We start from the raw sequence: 14,604 nt of genomic DNA, 5'->3' as shown, positions 1-14,604 counted from the left end.
GAGAGCCAGCAGCGGCCCGCAATCAGGGAGGGAAAATCAGATCATAATATGGATGCGGTGATAGGGCACTACGACAGCAGAAGTGGATTCCTATACTACTCTGTAAAGTGGATTGGGTACGAATCCCCAACCTGGGAGTCGGAGCAGGATCTAGACGCGTATGCTGCTTTTCTGGACCAATACTGGGCTACTTTACAGCATCGAAACTTGGTCGATTGAGCGGTTTTGGGTCTGGGATAGGGGGATGGAGTACTCGGAGGCGGAAGCACTGAAGGACGCCTAATACATCTAGATGATCAAATGCACGATCTTCTGACCCTGTAAAGGGGTTTTGGCACATCCATCGTCCCTATTCCTCACTTAGCCCTCCCTGGTTAGTCCCACTCAATTGAATCTACCGTAGGCCATGCTCTGGTATTTATTCGCGCAAAGGCGGCTGGCAGTCGGATATTTCGGGAGCAGTAGCCTCAACGCTCCATGATTCTAAAAATAAAAATTTCCTTGACCCTGTCACTTGACCACCATGCAGCACGCCATCGCCGTCTTGACTACATTATCGGCAGCTGCTTCGCCAATGCGCAGCCGGACGAATGCCACAGGCTGCCAGGCTGCGACCCTCGGCAACTTTTCTTGGGAAATCAGGAACTTCGACCACCAGGTGTTGAATGCACGGGGAAATCTCAGCTTCGACCTATCGAATCCCGCGTTGTCGCACACATCTCAATGTAGTGCGTCAGATAGCCAGCCGTTCGGCGGCTTCTATAGTACCATTCCGTATACATGCACCGATGGGCCAGAGGGTACTACCACGCAGACGACCTTTGGCTTCAACAGCCTCAGTCGTAGGCTCAATATCAACCAAACGTGGGTCTGCAGCGATGAGGACCCCCAGTGGCCGTAAGTGACCTTCGAATATCGATGAAGCTCCATTCTCACGTTGGCACAGTGTACGATTCCATGCTTATGGTTCTATCAACTTGACATTGGACTGTACAGATAAAGTTACCAACGATGGGAAGATGGATGAGCTCGATTCTAGCCGGGAGACCAAGTGCACATCTGTGGCCGTGCTCCTCAGGCCATATCAAATGACGGCTGTTGCTTAAGTAGCGTTATATATTTTAAAATGGAGTTGCCGCAGTAGAGGCTCGAAAACTCCGATCGATAACTGGGCCATGGGAACAGATTATCTTGATGAACTGGCCCAAAGCGCCTTGACTATGCTCCAAATAGCATATCTCATCCCGTTACCGGAGACCAGGGATCAACCAGCTCCCAGATTGTCAAATCATTCATCGCTGTCATTCCGATATTGGATCGCCCATATCGCGGCCAACAGGTCTTCTAGCCCATAGCCAATGGAGATGACCTAATTTGTCAGAGTATTCATTTTCATATGGGATATACCACTACTTACCAGTAGCATGTAGAGCCTAAGTACAGGAAGAAGACGCCAGTCTTGGGCATACGTTATTCCCATAGCACCGGCTACGACCATCAACGAAAGAAGAAACGCCTCCATGAAGACGTAGCCCTTCATCCGGTGCTTTTTCTGAGAATACACTATCCATTCACACGCTACCCATAGCCGAAATGCGGCTGCGGACACGAGCATGACGGTGCTTCCGTGGTAGGCATGGACACCTGCGATGATGATGCCCCCCAAAAAGGAACCCAGGGCTATCGACATACCCACAGCGAGCCGGAGCAGACGTAATGATCCATGTACTGATGGCCACATCCTGCTCACCCAGAAGCACTAGAAACGTCAGCATCGATGCTTTTCTGTACCATTCGGCCAATGTACCTGATTTATCATGCTTACTGCTACGATAGAACCAAGCAGGTATATCGTCCAAATTTCGATTTCGACAACGATTGTGAGCGTAGCAAAAACGACCACGACCCCGAGTGACAGAATGATCTGGCTGACTGAAAGAAATAGAAGCTCGAGGCGAAACTTCACACGGAACAACTGGCAAGCCTTCAGAGGCTGTGCTACTCGTCGATGCTTATAAAGTACACCGAACGCATGGAGCAGCGTGGCCAGTACACTCAGTCCGGCAGGAATGAAGCGCAGGTCATAGAGTAGAATCATGATAGCCTGGAAGCTCCTTAGAGCGGGCCAGTTCTTGAAGAGGCGGTACAGAAAGGAAGTAAAAGAACGGATAAGAGCTTCGGGCTGCCGTACTTATATTGGACCAGTCTTAAGAATATCCTGACGGCCGGTTAGGTTGACACATGCGCTATGGACGGCCATGGTGCTTGGAAGCACATTGATAGGTGGGAAATCGTACTTGCCTTGTTGCAGTCGGCCGCGACTCTGGCAAACTCAGTCAGACCAAGCCGGCATGACGAACGACTACGCTTTCCTACCAGTCATTCTCCAGGTGTTTGGCAAGCCAACTTGGTACCGTGTGTGCACTACGCCATACCTGGCCAGGCGTCATACACACACCCACGCGGCATCAGAGCATCTTGATTACTCCAGACATACTGCTATGTGTAAAGCTCCGATGTGTCTAGGATGTTTAGTATGTTGGTTAAATCGTATTAGAGGTCACAACATATCTAGTCTGTCGCTTCCAGCACCAAGGACATTCGCCTTGGCTTCTCGAACCTACAACTTTAGACAGCAAGACTCATCGCTGGTGCAGGGACGACCTTGGTTTCCTTCGTGGTATGGAGCATAGCAATGATTGCGGAGTCTAGCTGCGATGGTAACTGGAGAAGGAAAGAGTTACCTACTACGCACTGCTAGCACGTCATGGATTTGTAAGGAAACGTTAGGAGTCGACCTTGTACGAGCACGGCATCACCAACGCTGCCACATCCTACGAGCCAAGGTATGTTCAGTACACTCGTCTTATCTTTTGCATGACCGAGGCATGTATGATACATAGCCACATCAATACGAGGTAACAGGAGAGAGCAAGCTATAAATTCAGCAAACTCTTACTGACTTGACCAGTTTTCCTCTTCCTCTCTCACATCTTATGTATACCAACACGACTTTCCGTTTCATCAGGCAACAATCTGTTCCAAAATTAATGAGAGATTAAGCTACCCACATTAATTCAATGCCAGCATTCAACGCCATGTCCTTTACTGACTCAGAGATGGGCCTCGTGTACTATAATCCTTTCAGCCCAAATAGCCATGACTACCCAGCCAACATGCTCGAGCTGGGATACGTCCAGTCAGGCATCTACAGCGAAGAAGACTACAGCCTATCTTCGCTAATGATGTCTATGATTCCAGCATCCCAGACATGTTTTTCTGCTTTGCCGTCGAGCGAGATATTTACCGAGATGCCACAAGCAACGAAAGATCGAAATTTGGATCCTTGCTCTCCTCTGCCGTCTGTTCAGAGCAAGTCGCCTTTCTGTCAAGTTCCACTACCACCGCCGTTTCTGAGAGGCTCATGGGAACAGCCACACAATCAACCTGTGCCCGGCCATTTGAAGGCGAAGCAGGATCGTGATTCGGGAGCATCGCAGCATCATCTAGCTTTTTATTCTACCCAGAATCAGCAGCAAGGTATGCCAAATACAATGTCGCCGAAGGATATTTTATTCAAGTCCAACCAGCCTGAGGAACCAGACTTGGTTCAATTTACTTGCCAGGAGAACGACGAAGCAGGAATGGACCAGTTGAATAGGACAGCGGATCCGTACCTCCAGACCTCAACACTCGCATATCTCCAGAGATCATTCAACGCGGGCTCTATGCCCTTTTGCCTTCAGCTACCGTACCATTCCCCAAGAGGTCTGCTACAAGAACAAACTATTTCAGACCCATCCTTCCCACTTGTCAGCTCGGCTGGCAGCGGTGGATTTAATCCCGTTCTATCCACACAAAAGGGACCGACAAACAGTACTACAAAGAAAGGTATATGCCTGCCCCAGAAACATAAGCGCGGATTAGGTCGCCGAGCAGCCGCTCCGAGCAATGCTCAAAGTGCCCCTGTTGCATCCCCCAATCGCCCAAACGCCCTCAAAGGCAGGCAGTCTGGGCCTCACCGATGCGATAGAATCAGCCCGAGCACCGGAAAGCCCTGCAACACTGTTTTTTCGCGGCCCTACGATCTTACTCGGCATGAGGATAGTATTCACAACAGGCACAAAAGAAAGCCTCGGTGCAACCTTTGCACAGAGGAGAAGACTTTCAGCCGCGCCGACGCCCTTACGAGACACTACCGTGTCTGTCACCCTGACCTCCAACTCACCATCAAGCGCCGAAGACGTGAGGCTTGTGCTTCCGATCCCGTGGGGAATGCTAAGGGAGGTGAGCGTGATGCGCTTGGTTGAGGAATGCTTTGGCTTGGTATACGACCGACAGCAGCCACGAGGAACTTTCACTAGCTGCACGGGCATCCACCAATAGCATGGCCCTATGAAAACAGGAATACAAGCCCTTCGGGTGATGTTAGTTGGCATTTGTATCTACACCTCGTATTTAGGAATGCAATGTACTTGATTCAAAAAAAGAATGCGGATCACATAGCTTCGCCCAAGGGCCGACCGTTGAATCAGGCAAGGGCCGGGGGACTCACGAGGTCTCTATGGATGTATGGGGGACACAAAGTCGGGCAAAGACGAGCCTGGGATACATCTTAGCATAGAAATGTTAGGGTCGGTGTGGAAGTTAGGAATGAAACGATCGAATGAATCCAACTCACCTTGCATCTAGATCCATCGCAAGAAGTCAACTTCGAGTTAGTAGATACTAAGGACAGCTATCTGGAGGGATCCTTGGGAATGGCTTTCTTTCCATCCGCTGCAGGAATGTTCCCCAACCCATCCCGACTTGCACAAGAAGTGCGCAGTACCTCGCGCACTATTTCTCTTCACACCAGAATCACCGTGGAGGCTAGGACCAGGGAGTCACGAAAGCAAAAGGCACAACAGTAGCGTTAGATTGTTGGTTACTGAACTAACAAGTCTCACGTCTTTGGCGCTTGGTAGTGAGTTGGAGGTCAGGGTGACAGACACGGTGGTCCAACGTGCAACCTACCCACCCATTCCGTTCCCCCGACTAAATGAGTTACGATTCAAGCGACTCAACCCCCAAGAATACTAGTCAGAATCACCAAGCCTTGATGACCGCCTGACGCAACCACTCCTGCTCTATCCAGTTTTGCTCTGCGAGCTCGCAAGAACACCTAACGTGCCCTCACATTTTACCAGCTCGAGTATCCTCCACGGCTGTAAGGTGAACATCTTCGCGTTCATCCCTTCTTCATATTCTCTCTTGTAAAGCTTAATCAACGGCTGTAGCACATCCTCAGCGCCAAAGTGTTCTTCCTGGTGCTCCCCGTATTTTTTCAGGTACTTATTTTCGATTTTGTTTGCGATTTTCTTAATTGGCTTGTTTTTAAGTTCACATTCAATCCAGTCGCAAACAGCAAAGCATTGGACGTGGAAAACAAGTTCTGCCAGATGTAGAACACCCAGATCGCTGAGCTTTGCCATATCAACTTCACAAAGCTCCAATTCGGAATCGAAAAAGGTGGATTGTCCTAGAAGGGGTATCAGCGATGAGTTACTGGGACATTGAAGCCACCTCCTACCTTGGATGGTCACTTGCGTGACAGCAATGTACCTGCGACCGTGTTGCGCTAGATCAATGCGATCAAAGACTTGATCAAGTGCGTCTGTGGACTCTGCGCTGGTTTTAGTTGGCCATTCAACAGCAAAGGCAAAGTTGTCGGAATTCCACTTTGGTTCGTATTCTTGAGTTCTTCCATTTGTTGGGTGACATTTTGAAGCTCGGTGGTGAGCCGCTGGATGATTGCCTGCTGGTTGTTGATGATCTCTTTCAGGTCTCGGATCTCGTTACGGGAGTCGTGGATCTCGTTCTGAGAGCTGGCCACGAGCTCGTAGATGCGCTGCAGCATCTCCGGCCCGATGGTCACATTGTTGCTCGAGTTTGTCTCCGGTGCATTGTCGCTTTTATTCGAGAGTAACGCCTCTCGTGCTTTGGCGCTGGGCTTCGCCCGCTTCGTTCATTTGACCGACGTCGCGATAGAGTTTGGCGCGTCCACCACGATCTCCATCTCTGCACGGTCCTCCATTGTCGCGTTGGACGACCGCCGTCTCTTCATCCGACTCTCCTCTCTCTAATGGAACAGAATACCAATTGAATAAAATAAAATCCCAGTAGAAGTTCTCCAACTACGATACAGTTGCTACCAGCTTTTTTCCTGGTGGTTATTATCAGGGTTACAGTCACATCTAGAAACGTAGTTGGTGTTGCGGTACAGGGCAAGGTTCATGCGCTGAGTGACAATCTTGGTTTGCTCCCAAAGGCTGACGGCAAATTCGTGGCCATCATCGACCGTCCCAGGAGGCTTGGATGCAGCATTGAAGATAAGATGGTCCAGTTCCTCGACGGCCTCGTGCTCGGGGGAGTTAAGCCATACCTCGTTCCAGTCCTTGCCCTGGGACAAATGTCCTGAAACGACATCGATCATGTGCTCAGCAGGGTTGGCTTCCTTAGGGCAAGGAGAACCATAACGGCCAAAGCAGTTGCTGACAGTCTTGGCATGCTCCCCGATATCGCCACAGTACACGGTTTTGCCGCCCTTGGCGAGCAGGAGTAGAGTATCAAACTGGGAAAAGAGCTGAGCAGAAGGTTGGTGGATGGTCACCAGGACAACCTGACCGACGTCGGCTAGCTTTCGCAAGAATCGGACAGTGTTGTAAGCCGACTGGCCATCGAGACCAGAGGTCGGTTCGTCGAGAAAAATGAGAATACTCGGCCTGGACACGAGCTCAACACCAATAGTGACTCGCTTGCGCTGCTCCACGCTGAGACCAGCACCCACTTCGCCGATCAGAGTGTCTGCAAGTACGCGGAGTTCCAGAAGGTTAATGATGGTATCAACGTACTTGAGCTTCTCCTCTCGGGGGATGTCGCGGTTCTGTCGAGGAGGGCGTTTCCCAACAGAGCTGCTGGGAACCCACCAAACAGGGCAAGTTATGAAGACGATTTTCACGGCGTCTATCGGGAAACAAGAACTTATTGTGCGGGCGTACAATGCAACATAATGATCCAAGGTAGTGGACACAGACTTCGGTGTCAGCGGGAGGCGGGGCTCGAAACGGAGCAAGATGGCTAGCAACGAAGCCTGGAAGCAGCCAAGGCGATTAACCAGGCGACGAGTTGGCATCTGAGGAGCAACGCCCCGGACGCTAGCCCCATGAGTCCGGTTCACCTGCAGTAGATGAGGCTCCGGCTTCATGATAGCGAAGCGATGCAAACCGCATATATTGCATGCATTAGCCTTATAAATCAGCTTTTATCTGAATTGGTGGTCCCAGGATACATGCTTTAGCATGCACTCGTTGTGTATATAAGCTTGCAACCCGCCTCCCAAGACAAACCCCATGTACATCACGATTCTTCCAGCATTGTTCATGTTGCTCGTCCCGGCAGTCTCCCTGACACAGCACCTTGTTCCTTGTCGCTATTATCCCATCAAAGCCATGACGCCCATCGATTTGCAGATGGTGCTTTTTGACTATAGGGGTCAAGCCCTTGGTACGTTCTTTCGCCCCTTGAAATCCATGTTGAATCCCAAGTCGGCTGAATTACGATTGCTCCAGAGAACTGCGAGTTTATCACTGGTAAAGATGAATTCATATCCATCATCACGCCTAAGGAGCCATCTGGCAAATTCAAAGCCATTGTCCTTCGCACTACTAAGAAAGGCGAGACGCGAGAGCCCCTGATCGCCTCCGATTCCTTCGACACGGTTCAAGAAGCCATTGCCTCGCCTCACACGAAGTCCTCGGAGGCCGTGCATCTCTACAATGTTGCCAATGGCTATGCAGAGCCTCACAATCCCGATGAGGTGAAAGATGACAACAAGATTGGTGATGATAACGAGGATGAGGACGAGGACGAGAATGACAATGCCTCCGTCAGCTCAAGCGACTCGGCATCCTCTACTAACGCCCCGTCTGTGTGGAGTGCAATCTCGGACACTGCGGCTGATCTACAAATGGCGCCCCCTTCGTCGGGGGCTGCAGGACGCCACAGCGCCCCTCGTCAGCAACCACCACCGCCGCCATCTTACAATGTCGCCCATGCAATCCTGCAGGCATCTAGACTGGCTCAGGAACGGTGGTACGTCCCACACGTAGAGCCCGGAACTGACCGCAGCTGCAGATGAGTCGCTTGCTCACGAGTAGGCCAAGGATCCGATACTGCTGGCCGCTTTCGTTGCAGGCTCACTTCGGTCCGCCACGTCTGCTCGGAGTCGGATGCTGCCAACTCGGCTCTCGCATGGTTATGCTTCGCAGGCCGTGCGTCGTCCAGAACTTCGCCTCTGGCCATAAGTGTAAGTTATGCATCACTTCCCAACTAGAAAGACCAGTTCCGCGCCTGACGCTCGCCGCCATGCTGTGTCGGATTTCGACTCATATTGTCGGTCGTCGGTCATCGAGCGTACGTTATGCGGCGCATTGCCAGCGCGATACGAAGGATCGCTTTTTTCATGCCTACTGAATTACGTCGTTATGTCGGGTAAGAAGTTGATCATGGCATTTATTGCTGTTTCGAGCACTGACTGACTGCAATTGAACTGGAAGCCCGCCCCACGTAGCACAGCCACCTTCTCCCGTGGCTGATACCAGCCACCCCTTAACCCGCTTCTTCCATCATCCAATATTCATGCTCTTTTGGCACGTGAGCCGAATGTTTCCATGCAATGGCCCCAATCACAACAAACCTTCAATCCAGGTAGTACACTTTCATTTTCGATATTCCACCAACAATTCTACGGCAGGTCCTACGGTTTCTCCCCATACTATGTAGGACGTCTCCGAGGCCGTCTGCTGCGCGCCGCCAAAAGAGCCTTGAGGAACTTCGAAATGAGCTGCATAAGCCACACCGTTAAGTATTGCTTTATGATACTGATAGATATGAACCAGAAGAGCAGTATTGAGGATTTGGGTCACAACAAACGCATGCTACTATTTGACTACCTGGGGGCAGAGTTGCTGATCCGCCGCCCAGAATTATGGAAGCTAGCGAACAGCAGCGGGTTTCAAGCCAAATGGGGGACGTGATTCAAAGCCTAGTATCACCAGTCCGTGTCTTCTGGAGCAGGATCATAGTTCCTCAGAGAATCATCGTTTCGCCCCCTTGACTCCTACTTATCTACATTTCTACGGTGCGAGCAGTTAAACAGCGAAAAGAGCAAGAAGTTGAACGGCTGATGACACTGGGCTTTCATTTTGACCGTACATACAGCTCGGCTTCAGTATATATATCCGGTAAAGTAGTGGTTGTAGTATGTAGAACCTCACAAGGCTTCTGCCCCTCCGCCTCTCATTCCTGTCAGGCTTCGTATTGAAACTGAGCTTTCCGTTACTTATCCAAGACACCCATCCAACCGAAATTCATACATATAGAGCATATCTAAAAGGGAAGCCGCCGAAATGTCGGGCCACGGCAACACATTCCTTGCTGATTCGGACGCGGAAGGCGACGACATAGGTGAGTCGATGGCTAAATATTCGAGGGTTTTCATTGGCTGATTAATTTAGGAACCAACAGTCATTGCTCTAGTGATGTGCTAGACAGCCCAGGCAGCCTCAAGGACTTTATCGATGACTCGGCCTCGGACGAGAGCAGTTTCGCTGTGTCGGAGCAGTCCAGCACGTCGAGATTCCCCCCAGAGGAGCGATCGTCTTCCGATGTTGAAAATCTCTACAGGCTATTTGCAAATCTACATAAAGCACTTGTCCTGCTTCAGAAGTCGATAGGGGTTGTGGAAGAGCTAGTACTACAGCAGACAGCTTCGCCAATCTTGGCGGGGATAAGAGCAGGTAAAGCATAACGTTACGAAGTACATAGAAGGCCATGAAGATCTGGATGTCCACTTCACCACAGACATCCTGCGTTTTCATTACCTCTAGGAGAGCAAGTTACTGTAGATTTATCAATGGAACCGCTTAGAAAATACATCGCAGAAGAGCCTTGGGAAGTTGTCACATATATGCATTGTCTTATGGTCACTCTCGGATCTTCATACTTGGTCTCCTCGTAGCCAACGAGTTTCAACACCTTCCAATGTATACCTCCACGGGCCAGTAACCTGCTCACTTCCTATCCCGAAACCATCACCTCGACGTTTGGGTCCTCCAACATTCTAGCCATCTCACCACAAGTTATACACACCCATTTTCGATTCATGGCATTATCTCCGCTGAACTTCTGTGTCTTTTCGTCCCAAACAAGCGGTACCGGGAATCCATAGCTATTAAAGCCCCTACTCAACCAGCTCCCCTCCCGTTCCTTCCCAAAGCACAGTCTCTCGTCAACGTCAGAGTCAAAATGTCTCGAAGTCACCACCACAGCAGCAGTGGCAGCAAAAAGTCCAGGCCAACCCACGTACGTGACAAATCATTCATGGTTCTCGCTGCTTCTCGTCTCTAGCATTAGGTATATCTTCCGAGGTACTGGCTCGTAATTTTCCTAGTCTGGTTTTTGGAACAATTTTGTGCAAGAGGGGCGAAGGAGTGTATTATCTAAAATGCCTTGTCCTTCCACTCCTGAAGCCTGGTTGCAGGCTAGGTTTTTATAGACCTAGTCAGAAGTGGACAGAGTATCTATAGAAGAATCTAGATACATCTGGAATCTGGTAGACTTGCAGAGAAGTGAGGAGAGGTATCTCCCAACATCTTAACAGTATGTAGCGATACTCCCATGAGCCAGCAGATGGAGCCGTATCTCATTCTTCCTGCTTAAGATAGCCTACAATGACATCCGCTTGCATTAGATGCTGTCACGGGCTATGGCCCGAGTGAGGCCTCGGCATTCCTCGGCCAACTATCGATACGCATAAGTCAAGACGCCCTGACCATCACGAAGCTATTTCTACACAAGCATAGCCGGAGCCCGTTCCGGGCTTCCTTTTCTTTCTTTCTTTAGGTTTAGAATACTCGTATGTAGCAGGATCAAGTCCGTTGAATAAACCCCTTGAACCCTTACAGGTGCATCACTACAAACCAACTCTTCAACAAATGTTGGTGACCGAACCAAAATGCACACGGCGTGGACGCGGAAGTGCTGGACGGGATGCTATCTTGGCATTGTGTCTTGCGACTGCTAGATTTCGAAGCAGTTGTTCCTCTATTTCTTCCCGAGTGACATCCGTTTTGTTCGTCCTACTATACAATTGTACGTATTGGTGGCAGTCATCATAATGTGGGCTAGAATAAACAGCTCGAGATTCCTTTCTCCTCTCCCTGGATAGGTAATCGTCTTTACCTCCAATGTCTACGAGGACGTACCGAATCGAGCTGTGTCGATGGTGCGAGTACATTCTGCGGGTCCGAGGTTCCTGGCAGTGTTCTCGTCTGGGCCGGCGCGAGTTTTGATTTCTTGGCATGGACTTGTAATAGCTTCTTTCTGCGTATTTATTGCCTGTAGTAACTCTCGGTCTAAGCGCGAGGCAGCTAGAGAAGTTTCCCATCGATTCTGTGCTGGTTGGTGCCGTGCTTAAAAGTCTGTAAGACACCTGCGAGCCGACGGCCTTTAAATACATATATCGACGATCAACGGAAGATCCAATGAAGTGATTATTCCTACTACGCCATGACCGGCTCTGGAGACCAATTTGAACGAGAATGGGCCTGCAGGTAACAGAGGGCCATCTCTGGATGCTTGTTAAATCCTGTGGTGCACAGTGTCGTCGAGCCACTGCTGACTTTAGCATGCTACAATAAGTAACATGGGTCGGAAGAAGGTCGGCCAGCCGACCCGGGAGCATGGCCTATACAGGCAGCAGATGCAGCAGACTGGACAGCTGGCTTGGAGATCATGATACAGCCTGTGATAATGGTGCTTTTTGGAGCACAGCAGTTATGGGACATGTGTACACAGTGTGGGCACTACAAGCCTAATTAGCAAGACTTTCGGGTTTTATTCTCACTTGAATCTAACTACGGTGTAGTATAAACGGCCGAAAAGGGCCTTCGTTATGATCATATTAATACACACATCCACACACAAACACAGGCCCTGCTCATGCACACGGCAGCGGTCAAATTAAAAAGAATCATGGCATCTAGTCAGATCCCTCAAGAAACGGCACACCTGGTGCCGTTTGGGGTGTTCAGTGCAGCCATGCATGAGTTCGCAGTCCACCTCTACAATGGCCAGACCCAGGTCCAAACGCTAGGGCGCGAAGAATGTTCAGCTGCAAATCAAGGTGGCGGCGCTTTTGGAGCAAATCAGTGAGATGCAGACATCTCGCGATCTCCAGGAGCAGGTGTTGAAAACCCAGGCGGATCTCATCAGTGCTCTCGAGAGTGAACAGCGCGGCTATAGATCAGCTGTCTGTCGATCGAGCGGAAACGCCACGGCTCGAAGATGGAAAGCTGGGCGAGCGGAAAGTCGCGACGGACGCGTCGCTTCGCGTGCCCTACAGGGGTGCCGGCTCTTTCGGGTGGATGGCTTTCCCTTCGCGTCGGAAACCCCGCCTTTCACTGGGTGCGCCCTAGTTCTCGCTCGAGACCCCTCACATATATTTGTCCTATGACACGCGCTGGCGCAACACAAACCAGCCATGGAAATCCGAATGCATGACAGACCTGAGCAACGCATTCGTCATGAAGTCTGGTCATCCGTAGAGTGGTCACACATAGAGTGAATCAAAACTTTCGCATTGAAGTGATTCATGTATAAACCAATTTCGCGCTATCCAGACTAGGCCCTCACAATCAGGTCTCCGAGAAGAGATTCATCCCGGAACGCTGGCTGTCGCTCCCGTGCTCACCACACAGCCAGTAATAATTGGTGTTATAATACTAATGTCAACGAAGACCACCCGAATCTCTGTACATCTTTAATAGCTTACCCTCGTTATACTAAGTAATATAGCTCGAATGAGAATCTACCTTACTACTTAACGTGGTCTCCGTTTCGCTATGGCGATAATTGCTTACTGCTACAGTTTCTAACTACTGTTCATGGACAAGGAGTAAAGCATTGTGAGCATTCGGTCAGCACAGCAGGTCCTGAGAGGCGGGGGTTCAAAGCCTTGGATTTTAGCAACTATCTACCGGGCCCTATATATAGGTCCTTGGTATCTAAGCGCACACCAATTCATCCCATCTTGATATACGCTCACTGTGTGTGGCATACGCCAGACCATTCCTAGGCTTGATGTATGCCACCTGGTGCCGAACTATGCTGTAGCGTGCTGCCACATCTGACCAGTTGCTCACAAGCATTATACAATTCTCAGTGATCAAGCCGTATTTAAATCCGTTCGACCGGTGTGCTTGCTAACTAGTTCTATCTACCTAGCTACGCATTTCCATGTTTCTGAGTACTTTCGCCAGGTTATTCCTGCTCCTCACAGTTTCAGGATGTTCTCTTCCCAGCACTGTCTCCGTCAGCGCCAGTGTCTGCCGATGCATCTCCTCCGCCTCCGAGTACTTCCCCTGCATCTCGAGCACGATTGCCAGGTTGTTCATGCTGCCGAGTGTGTCGGGATGCTCGCGGCCCAGCACCGTCTCCTTCAGCGCCAGTGTCTGCCGATCCATCTCCTCCGCCTCCGAGTACTTTCCAAGTAAGGCGTAGCATCCTGCAACGTTATGCTGTACCGACACTAGCATCTTGCGTTCGCTGCATTCATCACTCAGCCCCAACACCGCTTGCGCATGGGGCAAGTACCATGTCCACATGTCTCGGTTTTCGTGCTTCGGCCATGGAAACTTCTTGGAGAGCTGCCGTACGATGTCCGTAACCTGCTGACTCTGTCCTCCCTGGGCTTGAACCCAGTTCCGCATGGCAAGACGCACGAGCCGGTGGATATCGATCCGATCGGGTGTGCCGCGATCTAGAATAAATGCGTACGCCTGCAAGGTGCTAATCGCCTCGTCTCTCTCTATCTCTCTATCTCGTCCTCCCCAGCCGATAGAAAGGAGATAGGGATGTCCTTTTCTGCGAAGTAAGCGATGGATTGGAGGTAGCCTGCCGCTAGTGGCGCATCACGCGAGATCTGCTGGAAAGATATAAGCCATGTTACGGCTATCGCGTTACCGATCTCCTCGTATCGGTCTTCATCCTTAAAGTCTTTGCTAAGCATTTTAATCATGCTCTGGTCCGCTTAATTTGCAAGATTGAATGTACTTTGTAATTGTTATACGTTCGTTTAACGCCATATAAGCCGAGGCCTGCTTAATCGCTAAAGGCAGGTAGGTTAGGTACTCGAGCAGCTCGATTGTGCTGTGGGAGTCGGACATCTGGTTCGGCTGGAGGCCCTGGTGTAGGAGCCGCTCGGATTCGGTAACACTCAGTTTCTGACAGCATTCAAGGTGTGCCTGATTGGGCTATTCAAAACTTCCTCTTGCGGACGGGCAAGGTGGACAAAGCGAGTGAGCTTCCCCAGACACTCCTGGACAGCGCAGCGTTAACTACGCTTCTCCAGTCATTTGTTTCTATACCTTCAGGGTGACAATACATGTCCGAAACGGGGATGGTGGAATGAAGAGAAAATTTTCTAACTGTCAGGGATGAGAACGTCCCCAGACATCGGGAATGTGTGACAAATAGTAATTGAAAGTTATCTGTAGCTCTCTC

General features: G+C 50.3%; 5 protein-coding genes across 5 annotated transcripts; 3 read left to right on the top strand and 2 right to left on the bottom strand.

The window, feature by feature from the left end:
- Window positions 1–3,098: 3,098 nt before the first annotated feature.
- Window positions 3,099–4,310, top strand: PG994_015252 (uncharacterized protein; the record flags this gene model as incomplete). Its single annotated transcript, XM_066866659.1, has 1 exon — window positions 3,099–4,310. One exon carries the CDS (start codon window positions 3,099–3,101, stop codon window positions 4,308–4,310), a length of 1,212 nt encoding a protein of 403 aa, XP_066707573.1.
- Window positions 4,311–5,129: 819 nt separating this feature from the next.
- Window positions 5,130–7,246, bottom strand: PG994_015251 (uncharacterized protein; the record flags this gene model as incomplete). Its single annotated transcript, XM_066866658.1, has 3 exons — window positions 5,130–5,521; window positions 5,573–5,665; window positions 6,235–7,246. Coding segments are annotated over 2 exons (1,014 nt in total). The 3' UTR covers window positions 5,130–5,521; window positions 5,573–5,663.
- A 2,203-nt stretch (window positions 7,247–9,449) lies between these two features.
- PG994_015250 (uncharacterized protein) lies at window positions 9,450–9,850 on the top strand (the record flags this gene model as incomplete). The annotated part of the gene is made up of 2 exons (XM_066866657.1): window positions 9,450–9,507; window positions 9,558–9,850. The coding sequence occupies 2 exons, from the start codon at window positions 9,450–9,452 to the stop codon at window positions 9,848–9,850; spliced, it is 351 nt and encodes a 116-aa protein (XP_066707571.1).
- A 2,225-nt stretch (window positions 9,851–12,075) lies between these two features.
- On the top strand, window positions 12,076–12,518 carry PG994_015249 (uncharacterized protein; the record flags this gene model as incomplete). The annotated part of the gene is made up of 2 exons (XM_066866656.1): window positions 12,076–12,251; window positions 12,335–12,518. The coding sequence occupies 2 exons, from the start codon at window positions 12,076–12,078 to the stop codon at window positions 12,516–12,518; spliced, it is 360 nt and encodes a 119-aa protein (XP_066707570.1).
- Window positions 12,519–13,322: 804 nt separating this feature from the next.
- Window positions 13,323–13,811, bottom strand: PG994_015248 (uncharacterized protein; the record flags this gene model as incomplete). The annotated part of the gene is made up of 1 exon (XM_066866655.1): window positions 13,323–13,811. The coding sequence occupies one exon, from the start codon at window positions 13,809–13,811 to the stop codon at window positions 13,323–13,325; it is 489 nt and encodes a 162-aa protein (XP_066707569.1).
- Between the last annotated feature and the right edge of the window lie 793 nt (window positions 13,812–14,604).

Source organism: Apiospora phragmitis (assembly GCF_038363925.1).
Source record: "Apiospora phragmitis strain CBS 135458 chromosome Unknown utg000016l:1.0-887042.0:1.0-888152.0, whole genome shotgun sequence".
Taxonomy (NCBI): domain Eukaryota; kingdom Fungi; phylum Ascomycota; class Sordariomycetes; order Amphisphaeriales; family Apiosporaceae; genus Apiospora; species Apiospora phragmitis.
Note: the sequence above shows the minus strand (reverse complement) of the source record. Positions and strands in the feature narration are given on the sequence as shown.